Source organism: Rattus rattus, chromosome 5 (assembly GCF_011064425.1).
Source record: "Rattus rattus isolate New Zealand chromosome 5, Rrattus_CSIRO_v1, whole genome shotgun sequence".
In the NCBI taxonomy this organism is placed as follows: Eukaryota; Metazoa; Chordata; class Mammalia; order Rodentia; family Muridae; genus Rattus; species Rattus rattus.
Window position 1 is genome coordinate 145,431,417 of NC_046158.1, and position 24,587 is coordinate 145,456,003.

The 24,587-nt window shown below is 51.9% G+C and overlaps 1 protein-coding gene across 2 annotated transcripts; it reads right to left on the minus strand.

Annotated features, from left to right (window-relative positions):
• Positions 1-11,946: 11,946 nt before the first annotated feature.
• Tfap2c (transcription factor AP-2 gamma) lies at positions 11,947-19,683 on the minus strand. Of its 2 annotated transcripts, none has more exons than XM_032902463.1 (7): positions 19,427-19,683; positions 17,399-17,884; positions 17,229-17,280; positions 15,675-15,891; positions 15,136-15,254; positions 13,278-13,422; positions 11,947-12,426 (listed from the first exon to the last, which is right to left on the minus strand). In XM_032902463.1, exons 1-7 carry the CDS (start codon positions 19,472-19,474, stop codon positions 12,141-12,143), a joined length of 1,353 nt encoding a protein of 450 aa, XP_032758354.1. In that variant the 5' UTR covers positions 19,475-19,683; the 3' UTR covers positions 11,947-12,140. The 2 variants fall into 2 exon arrangements, with proteins under 2 accessions (XP_032758354.1, XP_032758353.1); XM_032902462.1 differs by lacking the exon at positions 19,427-19,683 and adding an exon at positions 18,069-18,242.
• Positions 19,684-24,587: the final 4,904 nt, after the last annotated feature.

Sequence of the window (24,587 nt, forward strand, 5' to 3'; positions counted from 1 at the left end):
TCTTGACTGGCAGGTACAAGATTATTAAAACAAGACAACAAGAACTATAACAACAACAACAAAAATAAAAACAACAACAATAACAAAGAACCCTGCTCTACTTAAGCCATTGCAGGAATGAAACCCAAGCCCTCTACCAGGAAGCCCCCTGAGGGGACGTGGCCTCTGTCCCACTCACAAACTACTTCTGCCCTGGAGCCCTGGATTTTGTGCCTGGGTACTATTGCCATTTGGGACTTGGGGAAATGTCTCTTCTTCCCAGAAGTCTACCCTGACCACAAGAGTCCTGCTGGGCACTTCCTCTCCAAGTCATGAACCCCAGCAACTCTTGAGTGTTTTGGAACGTTTCCTGCCACTTAGTGCCCAGCCTGGAAGACAGATGACTTCAAACAGACCCTTGCTGGGCCATAGTTAGTGCAAAAGACTCCATGCCTGCTTGCCCAGCGTGGAGATCTGAAAACCTGAACAGACACAGGTCCCACACCTAACCTCCACCATTTGGTCCTTGTTTTGTTGTTGTTTTGTTTGTTTGTTTGTTGAGACAAGGTCTCATGGAGCCCAGGCTGGTCTTGAACTCCTAATTAGAGAGAAAGAGAGAGAGAGAGAGAGAGAGAGAGAGAGAGAGAGAGAGAGAGAGAGAGAGAAAGGACTTAGCTGCTGGGTGTGGTGGAGGAGAGGCATGGACACCTGGGAGAGTCCAGCCTGGTTGTGACCCTGAGCCCTGTGAGGAGACAAGGAAGGGAAGGAGAGGGGAGAGAGGGGAACCAGGTGTAACAGTCAACTGGGCCAAGGATTGACACACAAAAAGACAGCTAATCAAAATGGCTGGAAGACACAGGAAAGAGTTTCTGGGGAGGGGCAGCCGTACCCTGGGCTGGAGAGTTAGGAAGGGATAGAAGGCAGCCGTATCCTGTAACGTGTTAGGATGGGGGATGCCGGGAAACCTGGGAGCCTGGTCAGTTTTGATATGTTAAATAGACACCAGGTCTTAACAACTTAACAACCACCACACCCAGTTTATTCCACGCAGGGGGTGGAACCCGGGGTTCTCTGCATGCTATGTAAGCACATCCCCCAGCCTCCTATAACCTGATCTTGTTAAAGAATTTACTATGGAGTGATGGCTTCTAACCACACCGCGGCAGGGATAGGGGGCAGGCACAGCTCTGTGAAGTTGAGAGGGGCCCAGAAACCCTGCCAGAGCTCAAAGTTAGACTGACTGGGGGACAGGGCAGCTGGACCCAAGCTATGAGCCAGCCTCAGATTTCTCCAGCCCCACAGGGCACAGAAGCTGTCTTTCCACACACCTAATTCTTCAGCCAGGGGGAAGTCAAACGATTCTAGCACCCGCTCTTCTTGGAGCCGGGAGCAGGCAGCAGACCTGGTGATGGTCGCCCTTTTCTAAGAGCCCTGATGTTTTCTAAGGGAGGAGTCAAAAGACTTGCCAAGACCACACAGCCGAAATCTACCGGCTGGGGATGGAGTTCCCTGCAGAAGCCATCCCGACTGCAAGTTTGTTTTTTGTTTTTTTTTGTTTTTTTTCTTTTTTTTCCGGAGCTGGGGACCGAACCCAGGGCCTTGTGCTTGCTAGGCAAGTGCTCTACCACTGAGCTAAATCCCCAACCCCCCGACTGCAAGTTTAAGAATAGGATGTCTTCTACAGTGAGCTGGCTTCAGAACGCGGAGACAATCCCGCTTCCTTTCCCTTAGGGAGAACAGGACCCATTCCCACCAAGATCCAAAGCTCACTTACTAGACGGAGGGTGTAGCTCTCCAGAGTGCCCGGATAGAGTGCTCAAGGCCTAGGTTCAGTGACCTGCAATTCATAAAACTGGGTACGACCGGACACCTCTGCATGCAGCGGTTCAAGGCCAGGCTGGCTAGCCTGAGCTACACAAGACAGACCGTATCTCAACAAGACAGCTCATTAGGACCAGTTTCCCAAGGGAGGCTGCACACCAGCTCACACTGTAGGCCACAGCCAGCAAGTTCAAACTGGCACAGGCTGCGGGCCAGTCTGTGGAACCCACAGGAAGACATCCAGAAATGCCAAGAGAGGAAGACCAAGCCCAGGTTCCCAACAGGTCTCCTGACTGCACCACTCACAAGCGCACTGGCTGCGCCTGGGCTGAGTTTTGCTCTGTGGAGCCACCACGTCCATCTGTTTTATTTTGTCTGTTTGTCTGGCATTTCGCCAACGAGCCATTTGGGTTTTGAGATAAGGGTCTCACTAATTACACCAGGCTGGCCTGGAACTCAAAGAGATAGACCCACCTGCCTCTGCCTCCTGAGAGCTGTGAATTTTGGAGTGCCAAGCCACCGAGTCCAGGTTGTTTTAATCTAGTCCTCCCCATCCCCACCCCCACCCCCATTTGACCTTGCTTGGGTGTGTTGTTTTGCTTTGCGAAAAGGTCTACCTAGCCCAGGGTGTCCTGGAACTAATAAGGAAGCACAGGCTGTCTTTAAACCTATGGTCATGTTTTTGTGTCTCTCAAACTCTGAAATTATAGGCCTACGCCACCATATCTGACTTTGGGTTTCTGGTTCGGTTGATTAGTTTGGTTTGGTTTTGGTTTTTGAAGCCCTCTGTGTGGTCCTAGCTGTCAGGGAATTCACTCCGTAGACCAGGCTGGTCTCTAACTCACAAAGGCCCACCTGCTTCTGCCTCTGGATTCTGGGATTAACGTTGTGCACCACCGCACCAAACTGTGTTCGTCCGGATCACACACCCCACCCCCAACCCCAACTCCTGGTTTGGTTTCCAGATAGGCTCCTCCTGTGTGGTCCTGGCTATCCTGGAATTTGCTAGGAAGACCAGACTGACCTTGAACTCATGGAAATCTGTCAGCTCTGCGTCCCGTCCCGATTGCTGGGATTAAAGGCGTAGGCCCCCTGCTCCCAATATTCTTTTTTGAGATAAGGTATTGCCCTGCTCCCAGGATGATTTGTAATTTCTGACTCAACTAATTCTCCTGCCTCAGCCTCCCTAGTAGCTAGCACTGCAGGCCTAGGCCTTTAAGTCTGCTTCCGTTTAACTTTTTTTTTCATGCATATGTGCACATATATGTGTGCTTTCATGCATGTGGTCATCTGTGCAGCTGCTTGTACATATAATAGCCATGTGTATGGAAGCCTGAAGTTGATGTCAGGTGTCTTCTGGATTTTGATTGCACGAGAACTTCAGTCCGTCAGCCACAGGTACCACAGGAGCAGGGATTTGAACTCAGACCCTCATATTTGAGTGAGAAATCTCTCCAGATCCTAGTCTGTATTTTCAAAAAAATTTAAGAATTATTTTAATATTTTCTGTGCGTTAGTGTTTTGCCCTGCATGTATGTCTGTGTACCGCATGCTTCCTGGTAACAGAGACCGTATGTGGGGAGGGGCCACAAGGCAAAAGATAACACTGTGGGGAGCTGGGATCCAGGAAGTGAACTCACTGGGATCGACAGCTTTTCACAGCAAGCATTTTTTTTTTTAAGCCTTCTGAGCCATCCCGCCACCTGATTTTTGCATTATTTAATGGTTGAGAAAATACTGGAGGAAGAATGTTTCTAGACAGCCGAAAATTATGTGAAATCCAAGTTCTTCCCGGTGAACCCAGCCTTGCTGTCACATTAGCCACACATGCGGTGTGGTGTACGGGGGGTCTCAGGAGACCCTCCCACCCCTCCCCAGTTAGAGCTGGCTGGCCTTTGACTAGTTTGCCCACTTCAGCTCCAAGCATTGGTGGCACAGGTGCCCTCTCAGAGCTTCTGTGGTGAGGGCCACAACACAAAACCAAAATGTCTGACTCTGGGTTTTGGCCCACATTGAAGGAGATGGCAGGAAGTGGCTCGGGAGATAGGCTGGCCCCTGAAGTCATCATTTTTTTTTTTCCTTTGAGGAGAGGCAACAAGGCAGAGGAGGAGTCCCCAAGATAACAGCGGCAGGTGCAAAGGGACAACCTGAGTTCCAGTCTGGGCCAGGAGTGAGCTATCAGGGAGAGAGTTGAGGGCGCTTGTAAGCAGATTGAGTAATAAGTCAGTCATGCACTACCTGATGGGAACGACCCATAGTGGGGCAGCAGGTACTCAGAATACCTCATACAGAGAAGTGGTGTCTATGGGTGCAGAGGGAGACTGTACGGCACAGTGGTACCACCCAGCCTGAGCTCTCCATCCAAATGGGATGCAGAGGGCAGTGACTGGAAGTGATCAGCACCTCTTCATTTTGCAAAACTTACTGTGTGTGCTACCATGCCTGGCTCGCTATCCTGCTATGCCTTTAAAAGCTTGCTTGCTTGCTTGCTTTCTTCCTTTCTTTCTTCCTTCCTTCCTTCCTTCCTTTCTTTCTTTCTTCCTTTCTCTCTCTCTCTTTCTTTCTTTCTTTCCTTCCTTTTCCTTCCTTCCTTTCTTCTTTTTTCCTCTTCCTCTTCCTCTTTCTCCTCTCTTACTGTCTCTCTGTCTCTCTTTGTCTCCTTCTCCTTCTCCCTTGACAGGGCGTCACTATGTAGCCCTGGCTGCCCTGAAACTATGTAGACCAGGCAGGCCCCAAACTCACAGAGATTCACCTGCCCCTGCCCCCAGTTGCCAGACTTAAAAGCAAGCACCATTGTGGCTGACTGGAGACAGTCTTAAGCAGCTCAGGCTCCCCAAATTTACTCTGTAGCCTGGGGTAGCCTTGAACCTCCCGAGTGCAGGGATTACAGGCAGCGCCACACTCAGTGTATGTGGTTGTGAGCAGCCATGTGGGTGCTGGGAGTCAGGGCCAGGTCCTCTGCAGGAACATCGCTCCCGCTCCTGCTGTGTTCCTTTTATTTGGTTCTCTGGATGGGTACTAACTGTGAAACAGACAGAACCAAGGCACAGCCTGGGCCTTGCTCTCAGTTAGAGTCGACAGGTGACAGACTCGAATCCAGGCCAGGGTGTTAGGATCCACAGTGAAAGCTGCCTCTGATGGACCACCATCCATCTAGGGGTGGTGAACAGAGGAAAACAGAAAAGAGACTCAGCTGACCAGATGCCTCAGTGGGTAAAGGCACTTGGCTGCCTACTAGGCTAAGGACCCACATGGTGGAAGGGGAGGACTGAGTCCTACACTCTCCTCCGCATAGCAACGGGTAGTGCATGTGAACACATACACACACACACACACACACACACACACATACACACACATACACATACATACATACACATACACACATACATACACATACACACATACACACATACACACATACACACATACACATACATACACATACATACACATACACTCATACACACATACACATACATACACACATACATACACACACACACACACACATACACACACACACTACACACACACACATACACACACACACACATACACATACACATACACACACACACACACACACACATACATACACACACACACACCCCAAATGAATAAATGTAACAAAACTTCCAAAGGGAAGGAAAGAGGAAAAGGCAGAGTCCTGGCATCCAGAATGACGTCAGAGTCTTCATGATAACATAGGCCCCGGGAAACAGTGGGTAGGTAGAAGCTCAGTTCCACCCATCTCTTCCCAGCCCAGGCCAAGCGCCCACTGTGGACACCAAGAGCAGGAGGAATGTATCTAACCACTGGGTGACTCAGCCATCCAACACAGGGTTTCCCTAGAGACAGGAAGGTGTAGGTCTACACAGAGATGTGTACACAACTGCTCTCAGCAGCTTTCTTTGGAAAGATAACAAGAGGAAGCCACCCAAGTATCCATCACCCAGGGCATTAGACAACCAACCATGGTGGACGTACATGGCACAGCAGATGGGAGCTTTCACATTATTGGTTGCCATGGGCAGCAGCCAGGACGGATCACAAGTGCTTTGTACTGAGGGGAAGAATCAGGACGTAAAAGAAAAATGCCACTGTGTGCACATACTTAATAGAACATGCTAGAAAGTGCGGTGACCACAAGCAGGCGAGCAGATGCGTGCTGGAACCTCTAGTTGTTCTCTGGCCACCATGTGCATATATCCTGGTGTGCCAGACACAAAATAAACTAAAAGCATTGTTTAAAATAAGGTCTCAGGTGGCCCTGGTGGGCTTAGAACTTGCTATGTAGACCAAACTAACTCACTGAGATTCCTCTGCCTCTGAGCACTGGGGGCACACCCTTGAAGGTGCATGAGGCTGACACAAGTATCAACCTCTCTCCCCAACTACCTTATTTCCTTGAGATGGAGTCTCTCACAGAAGCAGACGCAGAAGCTCACATTTCTGCTAGGCAGGTCGGTCTAGCAGGATTCACCTGTCTTGATACCCAAACACCACTCCCAGCCCCCTCCCCCAATCCTTCCCCAAGTCAGGGCCACAGACAGGTGTATGACTGGTTTACCTGCATACACGTTTGTGCAACATATTCACGCCGTGTGCCTTTGGAGGCCAGAAAAGGGAGCGTCAAGTCTCTCGGAAGTGATAGTGACTGTGAGCCGCTCTGTGGTGTTGGGAGTGAGCCTGCCTCTTCTGAGTGAACAACAGCTGCTATTAACTACTGAGCTCTCTCTCCGGCCCCTAAAGGTTCTATGTGGCTGCGGGGGATTCTGACTAGTGCCTTGTGCTTGAGAGCAAGTGCCCTTGCCCCCTGAGCCATCCTCCAGCGGATGCACCTTTCTCTCTCATGTGAATGTGTGCTGTCTAGAGACAATCCAGGGCAGAGAGCAACCACCCGGGTCCTTTGACAAGGAGACACGGATCCTCCTGTCTCTACTTCCCTAGAGTGAGAAGCGCAAACTAGCTGCCAAGTCTGACTTTTTAAAATGCGGGTTCTGGGAACCTAAATCAGCTTCCTGTGCTTGCTAGGCAAGTGCAGCGCGGGCAGAGCTCCCTCCCTTGACTCAACCGTAACACGTCTTTTGGGGAACATAAAAAGACCCAAGATATTCCAATGGCCTTGGAGCCCTGGAGGTCTAGGAGCTGTGGCATTTACTGAACTTTTGTCACATGTGTGGATCATTTGTAAAACTTCTCCTTAGAAAATTTTGACAGTCCACAAATAATACACCTATAAACACATATACACACATGCATGCACACATGCACGCATGAATGCATGCATGCATGCACACGCACTCACACTCACACACACACACACTGCCCCCAAACAGCTTTGACCTTGCAAACATCCTTACCAAAGCCATTCCTTGGACAGGTCTCTGGAATCAGGCCTTTCAACTCCAAGTTCCACCCTTTCCCCTTCTCCATTCCACCCAGGGAGATGTTATCCGAAAGAAGCCAGGACATTACTTGTATTATTGTGCCAAAAACAATGAATGATCCGGAAAATATGGACTCTAAAGTAAGTCTTTTTAAAAATCATGATGTCAGGTTCATATCTGAAGACCGTGTTCCCTGATGCCACTGAAGATACTCAAGGTGTGATTTGCTTCTTGGCATCAGAGTGGACGTGAGGCGAGATGCCAGCCTGGGGTGTGCAAAGCTGGGAAAGGGTCAGGTTTGGATGACGCCCAGAACCTCCACCCGTCCTGGGGGCCAGCAACCCCATAGGCTTCAGAGAGGCAAACAAGGACATTGAACGGGAAGAGAAGCCCAAGGCGCACCAGCGCTGACAGAGGAAAGACACTGTAGCTTTCAAGAGAAACATTTAGTCCAGAAGGAGCGTTTATGGATTGCAGCCCCACATGTGAAAAACAGGAAGACCTTGCTACATCTCCCACCAGGAGAAAGTCTTCAGGGCTCACTGGGCTCAGCTGGCCAGAGGTGGCTTTCCAAAGGGTCAGTGCCGACACAGGACCCACAGAGAGCCCTGTCATCTGCCGAATACATCTCAAGAAACCACAGTCATTCCCTATACCAGGGACAGCAGCACTTCAAAGTCATTTCCCTGCATATAAAGGCAGGCAGATTTAACTACTGCTTTGGGGACACTGTTCTACCCGCCTGCAGAAAGTGAAGGATGGAGAAGTTCTGAGGTCATTAGAAAGCAAGCACCTTCTTCAGGAGCGTAAGCTAGCTTGCATTTCCCCAGGCAAAGCAGGCAGCCAACGGACTTCAGAGCCCCAGGCAGAGCCTGGCCCTCGGAGAACTCCCTTTGTTTCTCGCCCGTGCGTGACCCTACCTTGTTTCCCTTTGGTTCTTCACGTTCAAATCCAGGAAGTTGAGGTCTCAGAGCTCAGCCTCACATCAGACCCCCCCCCCCAAAAGAAAAGAATGGCCGCCATTGTTGTGGAATCATTGCAAATGAGAAACAGCCGCTCTGTCTCTGGCCTAACCCACGGCACATGGAAGACAAGACGGGCGTGAAAGGCTTTGGAAAACACCCTCTCTGGCGCTCCAGAGAGCCCACAGGTGTGCTGTGTGCAGGGTAGGGGGGCGCCTTGTAGGTGCCAGGTACCGGGATGCCAGCCAACAGTTGTCCCATCCTGCAGAGACTTCCCTTATAGGCATGGAACTGTGGGCCGTGTGTGCCTTCAGACACACCGGTTTTCTTCCCTTCAGCAAGCTGGGACAAAGGAACCTCTTGAGAGTACTTCTCCCAGAGGGCAGCGACATGTGCCTTAAAAAAGGCAAATCCATAGTTGGGCATGGCGGTGCATGCCCATAACCCCAGCCCCTCCCTCTCCCCCAACCCCACCAGAGGAGGAGACAGGAAATTTTGAGTAGGAGGCCAGCCTGGGCTATGGATAGTTTAGTTCAGCCCAGTCACAGGTACACAGCAAGATTTGTTTTAAAAGAAATTAAAGAGCCACCAGGGAGATGGCTCAGTCCATGTTTGCTACTCAAGCATGAGGATCTAAGTTTACAACCCTGGTTCCCCCTTAAAAAAAAAAAAAAAAACCGGTTGGGGATTTAGCTCAGTGGTAGAGCGCTTGCCTAGGAAGCGCAAGGCCCTGTTGGTCCCCAGCTCCGAAAAAAAGAACCAAAAAAAAAAAAAAAAAAACAAAACAAAAACAAAAAACAAAAACAAAAAAACCAAACAACAACAACAATAAAAACAAAACAACAACAACAAACCCAACCAACCTAGGCATGAGGCTATACTTCAGCCTAGAGAGATGCTTCAGAGATTAAGAGCTCTTGTTCTTGCAGGGGACCTGGGCTCAGATCTTTCAACCTCACAGCCTCCTATAACTCTGGTTAAATACATGCAGGACACTTACATACAAGCAGCCACGCAGACACAGAAAGTAAAAATCCTAAATACACGTCTGTTAAAAGTCTAGGCACAGCGGCCCATCCCTGGAATGCCAGTGCTGTTCAGGCAGTTGGGAGGCTCCCTGGAGCTTCTGGCCAGCATTCTAGCTCAATCCATGAGCTCCACGTTCAGTGAGTGACAGCACCTCAGGTGGAGAGCCTCAGAGGAAGACACCTGACGTAACCTCCACCAGCATGCGCCCACACGCACGCATGCAGATACAAAGATATAAAGGAAGCAGTGTGTGCACCGGCCAGCATACAGTCAGAGAGCAGAGCAGAGAAGGCAGACGCTCGCTTCTGTAGTGAAGCTTAAAAAGGAAAAAACATCCTTTTCAGGAGAGAGCCAAGTGGCCTTGAACCTGCTGCCAGTTTAGAACGGCCCAGTCTTTCACCAGTGGGCTAATTGGTAATGTCGTCAGCAGCCAAGGTGTCTATGGGTTCCCCTGCAAAGTTCCTGGTTCCTATTCACAGGGCTTCAGCTCAGAGACTTCCTCGGACATCAGATATGGGGGACTTGTCCCCTGCATTTCCAGGTCTCTAAGGCATAAGCACCTGGCCAGGCATAAGAGTCTGTCTGTGGCTCTCTTTGGTTGCTTGACCTTAGGGAGCTCCCAGCATGCTGTCTGAGGTGCACTTGAACACAGCCAGAGTCTGGTCCCAAAGCAGGTTTGCTGATAAGACCAATCTCATTCTTCCAGCCCTTTGCTCCCAAGATTTCCTTAAGACACCCAGTGTCTTGTGTCTCAACCTAAGACCTCCTTTCTCTGTGTGAAAGCAAAACCAAGTGTGATCTTGATGTGTCGACCAGATAAGCCCATCTTAACGTGGATGTGGATGTTGGGGGACTGAGGACGAGCTGCCAAGAGCAACTGGGCTTAAATGACTTAAGAGCATCCCGTGCCAGTGCAAAGTCAGGAGCGGCTATGCACCGAGGAAGGGAATTAGGAATTAAGGGTTGCAAGAATGGAGCTGAAGCCACGACTTCATCCAAAGTGGAAAATCCTCCTGTCCCCACTTCCCTTTGAAGCCCAGCCACACATGCCAAACTATTAACCTTTCACTTCCTGGAGGCCATGCCAGGCTGCTTCAACCAGAAACCAAGCGCTAGCAGTGTGCATCCAAGTTCCAAACACTTCAGCAGGCACACAGCCCCCACCCCTCCCCCCAGGGCTTCCACACTCCCTCTAACTCACCCCACAGTCAGACAGAAAACGAGGAGACCGAGCCTTCACTGTCTCCAGTGGCGGAGAATCCCGATTTCACCGAACACGCTGACACCCGAGGCCACCACTCTTGGCATTGACTGATTTTCTCCCCTTAAGATCTGCCCAAGGAAAACCTGAGAGGACAGCATGCCCATTCGACACTCATTCATTCACTCACTCATTCATTCATTCAATGCTCCCCAAACTGTGACCTTAGACTTGGGGTACCCACAAAGCAGCCAAGCACAGGCTCAGCATACTGAACCCATCACCACGACGTACACAACGGAAGCAGAGCCCTCCACACCCCCAGGTGCTGGTACTCAGTTAATGAGGACAAAACGGAAACAACGGTATGGAGCAGAGCTGAACAGCCTCGGTGAGGAGAGAAAAGAAGCTTCAAGATCCTTCCACAGTGCCCTGCCCTGTCGTACTCTACCTATAGAATTAACTAAGCCACAGTCAGGCTTCCAAAGTTAACCCTGATGAATCCTAACTCATTCTCGAAGCCAGAAAAAATAAAATAAATAAATGGGTCAGAACCAGACTTGCAGAGGTTCTATCGAGAATATTTTTTATTACACAGGTATCATACACACGACAATTATTTAAGGAGCACGGACAGGCATAGAGGTTCAATCCCAATCCACACTTCACCCACACAAACTGTTCTCTACTCTTCTGGTTCAGCCCGCGGGAATGAGATGTGTGTTGCTTCCTGAACAGCTCCAGTTAAATAACACTTGACCAGCCAAGAGAAAAAAGCCCAGCTTCATCTTCAGCCTCCGTACCCTGTGTGCATTCTCGTGAAATCTAGAGGGGCTACGTTACCCATCACCCATTAAAAGTTAATATTAAAATCAAATCCCATTTCTCAAAATGTCTTAAGAAGTATTTACAGATCCCATTAAATTATGCATAAATAAAATCTGTACACTCAACAGTTTCTCAACGCGGAGCCTCCTCGGGGACTTGGGGATGACAGGCGCCGCTGTGTGCCTACCCTCTTCAAGTTTACGTGGGAAAAAAAAAAACCAAGATATGAAAATAAATATGCAAATAAAACTTCTATACCTTAAAGGAACAGGACCATTTAAAAAAAATTCTACTATCTAAAGAATCTTAAACTTTCAATATTTCTTTCTTAAAGAGGAAGGAAACACAGGGAACAAGCAGCAGGCTTTGCTTTAAAGTTCCTTAAAAACAGGGGACTCCTTTTTTGAATGTGGTGCTGGAAGGCTGTCACATAGCACTGGTAAATGGCTGCTTAGAACATCTGACCTTTGCCTCCTACCAGAAGGTGTGATCGCTGAGGAGGTGGGGAAAGCTAGATAAATACTAATTTTTTTTAGATAAATATTTTAGTGGACATAAAAGCCAGCCATTATCTTAACACTGAAAAAGAAGAAATAAGTTATGATTGATCCATCCCTTTATCTTCCTCCCATGCACCTGCTGCGTCAGCAGCTAAGCGTGGAGTTTCTGTCAGACCCGGGAGTTTTCACAAAGGGGTTCCAAAACTCATAGCACCTTTCAGAGAGGGAACGGATTTCCAAAAAAACAATGTTTAATGAATAAAAGAACCAAACCAAGTAGCTTCGGGATAGCATGTCCAGGGTTAAATGGAAAAGTCACAAAGACTCCAAGAGGGCAGAGGTCCAAAGTGAGGCGGGGTGGTAACCGCCCCAGTGGAGGGGGCTTGGGTCCTCTCTCCTTCCGCTTTCTGGCCTCTGCGGTCCCACTTTACTTCCGGTGCTTTTCCATTTTCTCCATCGTCTTGTTGGAATCAGCCGGACTCTGGTCTCCCGGGTTCATGTAGGACTTGTCGATGGTGATTAGGGCCTCCTTGATATAATTCTGCACAGCGGAGACCGCCGCGCAGATGGCCTGGCTGCCAAAGCCGTGAGTTATCAGGCTGAAATGAGACAAGCAGTTTTGTATGTTCGTCTCCAAGACCGGGGTGGGCCTGCTGTTCCCGTTGGGCGTTCGGTCTTGATGGAGGAGGTCAGTGAATTCCTTGCACACTTGCCTGTGAACACAGTAGGAGAATGTTACCCAGCTCTTGACAGAATAATAAATCCCCACTCCCGATCATCCCCAACCCCAATCCTATTAGGATAAGCTGAGAGAGGAGAACTTAGCATTTCTGAGACAGTCTCCAAAGATGGAAGTGGGCCTTGAACCCACCATATACCCAAGAATGGCCTTGGATTTATTACTGCCACTACCTCCCTGGTATGAGAGCACAGGTATTCACCTCTACCCGTCTCTTGGTTCATGCAGCGCGGAGGATCAAATGTGGGGCTTGCATGCATGCTAGGCAGGCACTCTGGCAAGTAAGATGGCCCCGCCCCCATGAAACCAACATTAACCCCCTGAGGGCCATGCCCCTGTGCTTAGCACCCATCCTGTGCCAGGCTAGGGATCAAGGGCTTTCCCAAACACTATCTCATTTAATCCAGACTGCGATGAGAAGACTTGTGGCTTAAGTCCAGCCACCTGAGGACCAATCTACGTAGCCCAGGCTGGCCTTGGAACTCACTTTGTAGCTGAGGATGACCCTCAACGTGTTGCTTTCCCTTCCCAAGTGCTGGCATGTACCATCATGCTTGGCTTTTATGGGTAGCTAAGGCTGTGGGCCGAGCTCCATGCATACTAGGCAAACCCTACTGAGCTACACGAATTCTTGCACATACCCAAGTGCAGTCAATCACCAGGGTGCTGTGACTGCTGTGATGTCAGCAGCTCTGTACCACCTAGGGTGGAGCAATCCCTTCCTCTGAACTCTATTGGAGGTTCCCGCAAAGCTCTGGCCGGTGCCCACTACAGCAGCAGCTTTTGAGTTTCGAGCCCCAGGGTCTGTACGGGCCAAATACTCACTGTGCTGCCAACAACACACTCTTCCTAGCGGCCATCTCGTTCCGTCCCCCAAGGTGCGGTCTGGTTAAATAGTCAGCCACTGCTTTACTGGGAAACTCAGCTTCGCAGACGTAGGCAAAGTCCCGGGCTAGGTGGACGGCTTCGCCTGTAATGGCAGCAGGTTGAGAGTCTAGAGCGGCTGTGGTCAGCAGGGTCACTTTGTTTTCTAACGGGGTGCTCTGACCCGTCATCAGATGCTCGCCTGTCTGTTTTCCTTAGTTGTCCACATAGGGACATGTGCGTGAGTGTGCTCGACGTCTCGAGTTCGAGGTCACAGGGTCTCTAGTGTCTGCTATGCTTCCTAAGGTGGAATCTAACATCTTTTACTGCACACCCCTCCCGCCCCTTAGCTTTTCTAGACAGGGTTTCCTATGGCTGTCCTGCAACTCACTGTGTAGACCAGGCTGGCCTTGAACTCACCGAGATCCACCTGCCTCTATCTCCTGAGTACGCTGGGATTAAAGGCGTATGCCACCACTGCCTGGCTTGGTCATCTAAAATCTTGCTTTCGAGACTGGGTCTCTATTACTCACTATGTAGCCCTGACCAGCCTGTAACTTGCTCTAAATCAAAAAAGAAAAGGGGAAAAAAAAGAAAAAAAGAAAAGAAAAGAAAAAAAGAAGTCAAATTCTGGGAAGGTAAGGCAGGGGGCTCTGTTCATTCTAGGCTACACAGCCAGCCTGGCCAAGGAGGCTCAGCCTCAAGACAGTGAATAGGAAGAAGCCAGTACGGCCGTGTCACACAAGCGCCCGCAACCCTGGCACTCCGGAGGCTGAGGTTCAAGGCTGAGATGGGACTCAGGAGGAGTCAGAGGTTCTGGGTTTAACCAGCAGTCCTAGGAAGCGGGAAAACAAAGCCCCAGTCCAGGTCCAAGGTTTAGGGGTGTCAGGAGTAGGGAGAAAAAGAGTAACAGAGACAAAAATAATTTCTTCTTCAAGTAAAGGCAACCTGGCTTCAAGGCTCCAGGCTGTGGAGTGGCCTGAGGTGAGTCAGAATCCAAGCACCAGCCAGTGTTGCGTTGGGACACCTACTTTCTTATTTAAACGTCTCAGAGTGGCTAGTAAGGAAGCCTGGAAAACCCTTAGTGAGGCGCCAACCCCACACTCCATGCAAGACAGCTGTTCTCAGTCAGGCCTTTCTGCTTGCCCTGACCTCCAAAGGCGCAATGGAAAGGCATGGCGGGGTCCTGCCAAGTCCCTTTCAGCACGAGTCACGCCGTGCAGCAAGAAAAATAAAGTGTTCAGACAGCTCTGCTCTGGAGAGCTCACTTCTTGAGGCCATCCTTAGCCTTAAGTCAGCCAGCACCCCTGGGGGGCAGGCAGGCTAACCACGAAGGGGCCCAGGGGCCTAGGCTGAGGCACCTGTGTTGAGCCCACCTTCCTGGCTTGGAAAACAATGTACTCCTTGCTTTTCTCTTTTTAAGTATTTACTTTCTCTTTAAAGGCTAAAGCGAGGCATTCTTGGCTACCTTCCAGACTGGGGGACAGGTCTCCATTCAAAACCTGGACTGACACAGCTATGACCTCAGGAATAGAGAAAGGAGCTCGTTTGTGGACCGTGGGTTTCATTCCTTTTTTTTTTTTAAGCCCCCCCCCATGGAAGGAAATAAATGGCAAATTAAGCCAGCGACCATTGTGTACACTGAGCAGGATCCTGGTACCCCACAACTGAAAAATAGACCCGGGAACAGCAATGCCGACTCCTTGTGGGTCCAAGCTAGTTCGCTTCACAGGGAACAGTTTTGCCAACTCCCATATGATCTCATAGGTCCGGAAAAAATGAAAGCTTGGGTAAGCTTTGGTGACCGAGCCCCACAGACCTTCCACGAGAGATGTGAGGAGAGTGACGTGGGCGGCTTTCCGTCTCCCGGCTGGAAGGTTCAGCCCAATTTTGTCCAACTTCTCCCTCAAGGACCGGCCTCCATTTTTGGATTTCGCTCTTCATGGAAAGAGAAAGTTGGCTAACTTTCCAAACAATCAAATGAACGGACAAACAAACAAACCAACCGGACCCCCCCCCTTAAAAATCTCAGAATCCACTAGGAGGGGTACAGAAAAATCTTCACTCAGGATGGTAGCAGTAAACTCCCCCGGGGGGACCAAACACTCGAAGCCACCCCTCCCCTCCATGCAGCTGCGGCCTTAATCCCAACCAAATGATAACCTGTTATGCTGTTTCAGCACCTTCTGCATTTTGGCACTTTCAAAAAGAAGATACGCACTAAAAAGCTCTCTTAACACAGATTAGAATTCAGTGTTAAGATATAAAAGTTACATAAATGTTAAAAATACCTCCAGGCCCTTCTCCATATTCACCTTCAAACTACCCAACCCCCAGGGGGCCCTGAACAAGTGTCACCTTCTGAGCACGCCTCCCAGGAGCGAGGCATTCAGGCATTCCGGTGGTGACAGTCGCCTCTGTACCTCAGCAACGGTTACTTTGTACTTCGAGGTGGAGCTCAACAGGGAGAGTCTTCCAGGGACGGAGCAGAAGACCTCGCTGGGGTTCATGACCGCTCCAACCAGGTCCTTCTGGCAAGGGAGGCCCAGAGGGTTTTTGGTCATTGAAATGGGTCCTGTGGGGGACAGAACAGGTTTGCCATTAGAACCAGATGGGGCAGAGAGACCTTTCCAAAAGGGCAAACCAAAGCCGGGGTCCGCCTTCGGAGAACGCCACACAGAGAACTATGTCTTGCAAGAAGGCTTTTAAAAAGCCATATCCTTTCTTCCAAGACTGGAATCTGAAATCATTGAGTTAACACCTCCAGACCTTAATTAGTAAAGATTCCATGCATGAAGTTGGTGCGCCTCTCTCTCCTCTCCCCAACCCCCGTTCCTGGCCACCACAGTAATCTGTTTAATTAAAGCATTTGCTTTCAGAAAAACCGCTTTAATACCAAATAAATGGCATCCTCCCCCCCTCCCCACCAAGATGAACTGAAATTACGGGATGTGTTTAGATCATCGCCAGACCCCTCGCGGGCAGCTGACACCAGGGAATTCAGGGATACGGGATTAGCCAGATCTGCTTAGGTCTGTTCAGAAACAGTTTTCTTTTCAGGTTTTTCTCTCCGAACCTCTCCCAATTTACTAATACAGTTCACAATCTCAAGACCATAACTACCTGTAATTTAGGGCGATTCCATATCCGGTAACCGTGTCAGTGTCTATAACTTAAGCAAAAGCCACCCACTCACTGTAATCCGATTCCCCCCATCTCCTCCCTCCTACAAACCCCTCATTAAGGCAACATTAGGAGAAACCTATTAAGTAGTGTCAGAATTAAGAGCCTCTCCGATAGCTGTACTCGACAGAAGGAATAAAAATCTGCCCTATGCCAGCAAGAAGGCCCAGCCGTGAGAAGTTCTTGCTGCCAAGCCTGACACCCCCGTTCAATCTCTGGAACCCACATAGTGGGAAGCGAAAAACCGACTTCAGCAGGTTAGATTTTGACCCCCGTAATAAATGTACCTCTAGAAAGTAAAATCAGGTCGATTTGTTACAAAATAAAGACCGTTACGGAATCAGAAAATTAAGGTACTGTTTGTTATCTTTTTCTCCCCTTGTTTTAAGTTAACAGTTTCCCACCTGTGATGCCAGCACTAGGAAGGTTGAGTTAGGAGGCTTACAACGAGTTCAAGGCCACCCCGGGTTGCGGAATGAAACGTTTTGTTTCAAGAATACCGCCACCACCAACAACAAAAAAACCTTTTAAAATTTACAGCTTCTTTTCGTTCAGGTCAGGAACTGACTTCCTACTGGTTCAAACAGGATCAGAAGTAGTCAACATCAGGCCCCTCCCCCACTGGACGAGCCACGTTGGTCACTTAATACCCCCCACCCTGCAGAAAGGGGGCAACTTCGCTGGTCAGAGCCACGTGTTAGACAACAAGAGGCAAGAGTCAATGTTTACCTTTGCGAATGACAGTCTGATCGTGTAGAAGCAGATGCGGGTCGTCCACGTTCTGGGGGAGAGGTGGGGAGGAATGACAGTTTCTTTTAAGTTCGAAGGAAGGTGGAAAGACTGAAGGATACCATAAGGCAGAAACTTCGGGCCCCCAGCCTCCCGCCGCCGCTACTCACCTGCACCTCCTCAATGGGGTGAGCCATCTCGTGCAGCCCTAGGTTCTCAGCCAGGCCGGCGGCTTCCAGGGCGTGCGCGTGAGGCAGCAGCAGATCGGAACGGCGGTAGGCTTCCCGCCGGGAATTCACCGCGCTCCCCTCCAGCCCTGAAATATGGGGTATAAGACCTGCAGAGCGGCCGTGGTGCGAAGCCAGGCTAGAGCCCTCCTGACTCTGTCGACCGGGCCAGGCCTGTTGCTGGCTGCCGGTGGGCGCAGGCTGGTGCAAGGGGTTGATGGCGGCAGCGTAAGCCTCTCCCAAGTGCGAGTAATGATCGGCGGATTGCGAGTATGCCAACTGCTGGTAGGGCGGCGGGAAGTAAGGAGGTGGCTGGTACTCTGCAACCCCGGTGTGCGAGAGAGGCGGCGCGGGACTGTAGAGATGCTGTCCCGCAGATGAGAGGTGAGGGATGCGAGGGTTCCCATTACTGCTCGCGTCGTGGCGATCCTGGGAGAGAAACAGCAGAAACCCGGTTAGTACGAAACCCTGCTCCAGCGAACAGGCAGGCCAGGAGAGGGGCACCTATACGCCCCACCAAGCTCGTGCCACCCGTCTCAAACCGCCCCTGAGCCCGAGGCCACCCGGGCACAATGCGCTCCAGGGACTTCGTTGTGAGCCATCGGTCTGAGACCTGAGAGAGCGCGTCCTTCAAGCCCACTGGCGAAGGCTCCCGTGCTTCGTCGCTGGCGGCGCTTGGAGGTGCCAAGGGCGCGTTCCGGGCCACGGCACGGTAGCCGGTGCCGCCGGGGGTCGGCGTGCGGCGGCCTCGGCGCAAAGCGCCCTTGCTCATCAACCCTCCTCCCATGTCGCCGCGGCGCGCCGAGAACAGTCGGCGCGGTTAATACGCAACGCCGACGAAGGGCACGTTTCCCCCGCCCTAAGGATCATCCCCCTTTCACTCCCTTAAGAGGCGGCAACGCCGCGGAAGTGACACTCCCAAGGTAAGGCCTGATTGGTAAAGTCGTCCGGAGAGGCTCGGGCGCCAACGCGCGGGACCGGGAGCTGTGATCCTTGCTAGTCAAGCCCGTGCCTTCTGCGCCTTTGGAAGTGAGGTCTTCCAGCCCGGCCACGGTCAAGGTTCTCACACATCCCGGTGTAGAGAAGGAATGAAAAGACTCTGCCAAATTGGGCAACCTTTGCCTGCGCACGTCCCCTCGCCTCAAGGCGGTCAGACTTAATTCCTAAAAGATGTGTCTTCATCAGTCCCAGGGGTCAGAAGGGTAGCAGGGACGCAGGAGCGGGGCACTGTCGCCCCCTAGCGGAAGCGCCCGGGCGTGCACGCAGGGGCAGCCCCTCGAGGTCTTGCGGGCGCGGTGCGCTCCCGCAGCCTGGCCGCCTGGGCTCTCCTCTCCACGCTCCCCGGTGCTCGCCTCGCGCCGCCTGAATCTTCTTCCTCTTCCCGCTCGCCGCCTCCCTCCCTCCTACTCTCCGAAACTCTAGCTCAACCTGTCCGACAGGCTAGAGTACTCGCGAGCGCTCAAGGCCCCATCTGGCCTCACCCCCACCCCACAGTCCCCAACCCCCACTTCTCTTGAAAACCAGGCTGCAGTTGTTTGGACTTTTTTTCTCTCTCTCTCTCTTTCTCTCTTCTTTCCCGAGGAGGTAGCGGGGCAGGTGACAAGCCTTCCTAGGAGGAGACTCCGCAAAGGTGTCGCTGGCAGGGAAGCCTCCGTGGACACTGGACAGACTTCGTGGGAAAAAGCCACGTTTGAGAGTCGGATTCGGGGCGCTCTTCGGGGAAAACGGAAAGGAAGGCCGTGCGCTTCGGAGGAACCCACTGTTGAGCTCTGTGGGTGGGTCTGCCACGCTCTTGCCAGGCCTTGTCCCCCAGGGACAAGACCAGTTTCAACAAGGGGCCCAGGAGATGGCCAAAGACTGGCCCTCATCCCTCCCTAAGGCGAGGACTCCGCGCGGAACGTCCCCAGCCTCGGCCGGCGGCCCCGGACACCGCTGGGGCCGGCAGGGCTACGGTCCCTAGCCCCCGCTCACCTCGCAATCCTCTTCATACTTGACATTATCTGTTATTTTCCACAACATGGCGTCCGGCGTCCCCCAAAATAGTCGCCAGTTAAATCCAGGCTCCCCCCACCCCCCGAGCGGTAAATCCACAATCGGGGTCACGGTGGCCAGGCGTCTGCCGCCGCCTCCGCCGCGCGCGGGCCTCGCTGTCCCAGTCACTGGTCGCGCATCGGTGGCTGTGCACGTAGATGTGGCCGCGGTGGGTGTGTAGAGGCCGCAGCGGTGGACCGGAGAAGCCTCACCCTCACAGTGTGTCCAGGCGATAGCCGGGGGACCCGAACGCCTTAATGGGAAGGAAATTATCATAACTCCTCCCCGGGGGCCGGCACCGAGGCCCAGGCGCCGGGCGGGGCAGCCCCCAGCCAGTCCCTGCCTAGCTCCGCCCCGCACCCTGCCTGGCGGCTTGCAGGGCCTGGCGTCGAGAGGGGCTTGCAGGGGCATCAGTGGGCGGTCTCTTGACAACCGCAGACCTGCCAAGCTTGGGTACCCGAACGCGGCTTCCTTTGCCAGCCTGCCCCCTTGCACACCTGAGATTGGCAGAGCCGACAGCTGGGATTTCCCCACCTCGAGAACCTTCCTTTATCCTCCTAAAGATGGATGTCACTTGAGAGTTTGAAGACGCCCCATTCCGGGGTGTCTCAACTCCTGGGGTTCCCTGACACCTCACCCCAGCCGTTCCCTAGTGTCTCCCTCCCCCTTCCCCTCTCCCGGGGTACTTTACTGTCCAGCCCACTTCGGGAGGGGTTCTGAGAAGGAGCCCGTTCCTCCAGCTCCAAAGAGGAAACTCACAGTAATATTTGCTCAGAATAGATCGGACAACCGCGTGCCGCCGCTGTCGCCCGAAGCTGTATCTGGCTGCGGGCCGCGGCTGGAGGAGACCCGAGCTTCCCCGCCCAGGCCCATCCCTGCTGCGATGCCCAGCCCTGCGGAGTGCCGGTTCTGCAGCTGGCATGGGCGGGCCACTCCGAAGCCTCAACTCGCCCAGGAAAAGAGGTTCCAGGCAGAATAAACCTCCGGCGCCACGGGTCGCCTGGAATGATGAGGTGCTGGAAAGTGGGAGGGGGGCTACCGGGAGGTCACCCTGAGATAGAGGCACACCTCGTCCCAAGGAAGGCAGAAAGCGAAGCTTCCTTCCACAGAATGCTGCTGCACCCCAGGATTTTTCCATTCAAACCGAAAAACAATACTCTTATTTTTTTAATTCGATGAAACGAAATTAATTGGCCTAATGATTATAGTTAATTTTTTTCATTCCAAACAGAAAGTACACGGTCTTCGAGAGCTAATTTTGTTGGTCTGTCCCAACTGTATATGGAGATTGGCTTCAAACAGTCGGAGGGAATTGAAGCAGGGACTATTTCGATTTGATTCCGAAGCCAATTGTGCAATTTTTGATACCCATCAGCCCAGTGGCCAGGACCTGTTGTGAACGTGCCTCCCGTATCCACAGACTTAAATAATTTACCATCTTCCTTCTCCTTCTCTGGGTCGTGTAAGCATTTCCCTAGACCCAGATAGGCCTAAAATACAGTGACTAAAATTTAAATAGATGTCCAAGCCAACCGTTCCCCCATCGCCTTAGAGAATAGCCACGTGCAAGGTGATTTTCCGACCAGCTGGCGCTAGCAAATCCAGGAAGTTAAAACCGCGGGAACCATGGGGGCATTTCCCTTAGTTTAAATAATTTAAAGGCAGGCAATCCAGACACCAAGCCTCCAAAACAGAGAGGCCCTGGCATTAGCCAGAGAAGAGGGCACCTGCTCCAGGAAGAACTGGATTCGGGGCCGCCCGCAGGCTCAAGCCCAGGACTGGGAAGACCAGGTCCCAGGCTTTCTCTAGAAGGCAACTGCCACACGTCTAGTGGGGGTCTGCTCCTCTCCTGGCGTAGTGAGTGCGCGGCTCGTCCTATCCCAGTCCCTCCCTGTTCTTCCTACATCGACGATAACCCAAGCAACCCAGAGGGACCAAGAACTTTCTGCTCCGGAGCTTTCGGCGCTGGCGAGGGGATGGAGGGCATGGGGGTCTGCATTCGTTTTTCCTCAGCCCCCGGAATTTGGGGACTTGGGAACCGCTAGACGAGGCTATTCATTCTCCCTAAAGCGACAGCGCAGCGTTTAATGGAGAGGGCGGATGCACACATGATCTCCGCGACACTGGAGGACCCTGTCACATCCACACCCAGCTTGAGGGCTGGGACCTGGACACACTGTCCAGGTGCGGAAAGCTTCCGCCTTCCTTGAGCTCAGCTTATCCGGTGGTTCCCGCACTCTAAACAAACCTCATCCACGGAAAGACGCGGACGCGTGTGGTTTGCACCCTTTGCAGCCAGGGCCGGGGATGTAATGTATCCCTCTGCATCCTCTGCGCCCCCATTTCACCCCCTCCCCGTTTCCCCGCCACCGGGATTAAGAACTTGCTAAGGTCCCCGGCTCAGAGATATGGGAATAGAAGGAAGGCTGCCAGGGGCTCAGCTCTGCCGCCCCCTAGGGAGCCTGCAGTCACTCACACCCTAGCAACCCAGGACCCACTCGGCAGGATGGTCCAGGAAACTAGACTGGCGCTGCCCAGATGTGTGTGTGTGTGTGTGTGTGTGTGTGTGTGTGTGTGTGTGTGTGTGTGTGTACCTGCACCCCAAATGTGAGGCTCCTCCAATGAAGCACACGAAGGTGCTTCTGTCAATGTGGCTTCGAAGCTCCAGTCTCCCATCCCGCTGCCACAAGACCAGAGAAGGCAGTTTGGAGTTTTTTATTATAAAGCTGGCCAGCAGTGCAGGCCACAAGACTCCCTTTTGGCCTTAGGGAAATGACCCCGAACACTTCTCAAGCGGGGCGCCACACGTCCTGGGGACTCTGTTCTGCCCCTAGGGACAATGAAGGACTACTGTCAACTACGGGCCAGCCTGGGTTGGGCAGGGCCCTAGAAACAGGTTTCTGCCACAAATCTCCGGAGGAGGGTGCCCATCCTCGCTTCACCCTCCTGTCCTAGCATGGGCAAGCACTAGACCTTGGGCTTGAAAGAGCTCCCCGCAAAAGCCGAAGAGATGGCTCCGTCCGTAAAGGCGCCTGCCGCCACGTTTAAAAAAACACAAGTTGGATCCCCGGGATCCACAGGGTAGGAGGAGAGAACCGACTCCCGCCCGCTCTCCACGGACATACACGAAGCACGTGCGCGCACACACACACTCAATATATGCACAATAAAGATATGCCTTCTAAAATGCACAGAGCTTCCAGAACTAAGCCCAGAGGTGTTGTTGACAACAATCCTCGGGCGCTCCAAAATAATACCAATCCATTTTTTTTTTAATTTATAGCAGAATAAATGTAGGCCCATAGATGTGGGGGGCCTCAGCCTCCTTCAGGTCAGTGAGTCTAGCTCAAGGCCGCAGGGGCCTGAAGCAGTTTCTCGGCTGCCATCGGGTCTTCCTAGGCAACTCTTTACAAACAGACAAAGCAGAACGGAATTAGGATCCTTGACTTTACCAGGCTCCCAGGAACCCATTCTGTCCGACGCCGGGGGCCCTGCACTCCTTTGCTCGGCGCTGGCCAAACCCTTCTCTCCTCGGCAGCAGCAAAGGTGAATGTGAATTTAACTTCCGTCAAGCAATCTAAGGCCTCTCTCCTAGAGTCTCCAGAACCCCGAAGGAGGCAATCCTGAGACTGCCCTACCCTGCCCCCGGGGACCCTTGAACGCTTAGACTTGGGCTTGTCACCTTTCCAAGGCGTTCCAGGGCCCATCCCCAACCTAACCGCTCCCAGCGCAGGCGGGAGACCCATATACCTAGAGGCTTTCTAGGGTCCTAGGCTTCCATACACCTCTAGGCCAGCTGAGCCCCGCGGCCCTAAGTCACTTATCTTAGACGCCGCCAGGCGAAGAGAGCCCATGGTGGCCAAACTCTGGGGATAGCCGTGGCAGGACAGCGCGCCAGCGACCCTGCGCCCACAGACGGCGGGTCCAGCCCGCGGTCCCCTCCAAGGGCCCTCCTCTGCCTGGAGTCTCAGATGCCCTGTATGCTCCTCACCCTTAGCAACTGGAAACTCATGGCGTTAGCTCTGGAGCCGGCTGTGAGCTGGGGTTAAAGACAGAAGAGCGGCCAGAAAGAGCTCCCCGAGGGCCGAGGCGTGAGCAGTAAAGTCGCTTGGAGCGTTTATTTCTTAAAGGCAAAAAAGGGGGTGGGTGGAGAGATTCTCATGGAGGCCAGCTATCGCTATTGGAAGGCACTCCTGGACAGGCCTCCTCCCTCTTACCTGGCTTTCCTCCCACCCCCTCGGAAACTCCACCTTTCAAAAGGGTCGTCTCAGAGCTTTTTCATGTTTACTTGTAGATGTAAAAAGAATTAAAAAAAAAATAATTTCCAAGACCCAAACCATTGACCTTTCCGTGAATTTTCTGCTTCGTTTCTAGTTTTGATCCAACTGCAGACACCTACTTTCCCAGACCTAACTAAAATTACACTGGAAAGAGGGTGGTGAATTGTCCAGGTGAGCCGGGGGTCGTCAAGTGCTAGAGAAAGTCCTCTGTACCTCGTCAGTAAAGAAACAGCCCAGATATTCACGTTTAGGGGGTAAAAGAATGGGGAAAATCCAAGTGTACACTAAACTGTAAAAAAACAGTTAAATAAGACTCAACTTAAAACTGAAGCACTTGTGGTGACTCACAGATACAACCCCAACACTGAGGCAGGAGGATGAAAAGTTTAAGGTCAATTTAGTCTACCTGCAACAGAGTTCCAGGCAAGCCCTGGCTACAGTGTAGGATCAGTCGGTGCTGACCACCTACTGTGGGGGGCAGGAACTGCCCAGCAGGAAAATCAAAACAACTATAGAGGCCACACCTCACCTTGTCGGGGCAATTTACCTGGCTTCAGGCAGGGCGGGTATTGAAACCACCTCCCGAATTAAAAGGCCTATAAAAGGAAAAAGGGACAATGAGGGCTAGCAACCTCCACAGAGCTTCCTTTTTGACACATTCAGGGTCAGGCTCCTGACTTAAGGGCACAAAGAGATTTTATGACAGGGTCACTCAGAGAAAGAAATGTAAATTTTTACCTCCTGCAAAAACAGCGACAACAGTAATTGAAGCCCAGACACAAAGCCGCCACTAGGTGCTTTTGTGTGTGTGTGTGTGTGTG

What these genes read in the sequence shown, in the direction of transcription:
- Tfap2c (XM_032902462.1), bottom strand. Translation starts at nt 18,242, where the DNA reads ATGGGAGGAGGGTTGATGAGCAAGGGCGCTTTGCGCCGAGGCCGCCGC. An exon ending in TCAGACTGTCATTCGCAAAG is followed by an intron (nt 15,892 to 17,228) that starts GTAAACATTGAC and finishes TGTCCCCCACAG; the next exon opens with GACCCATTTCAATGACCAAA. An exon ending in AGTGTGTTGTTGGCAGCACA is followed by an intron (nt 12,427 to 13,277) that starts GTGAGTATTTGG and finishes CTGTGTTCACAG; the next exon opens with GCAAGTGTGCAAGGAATTCA.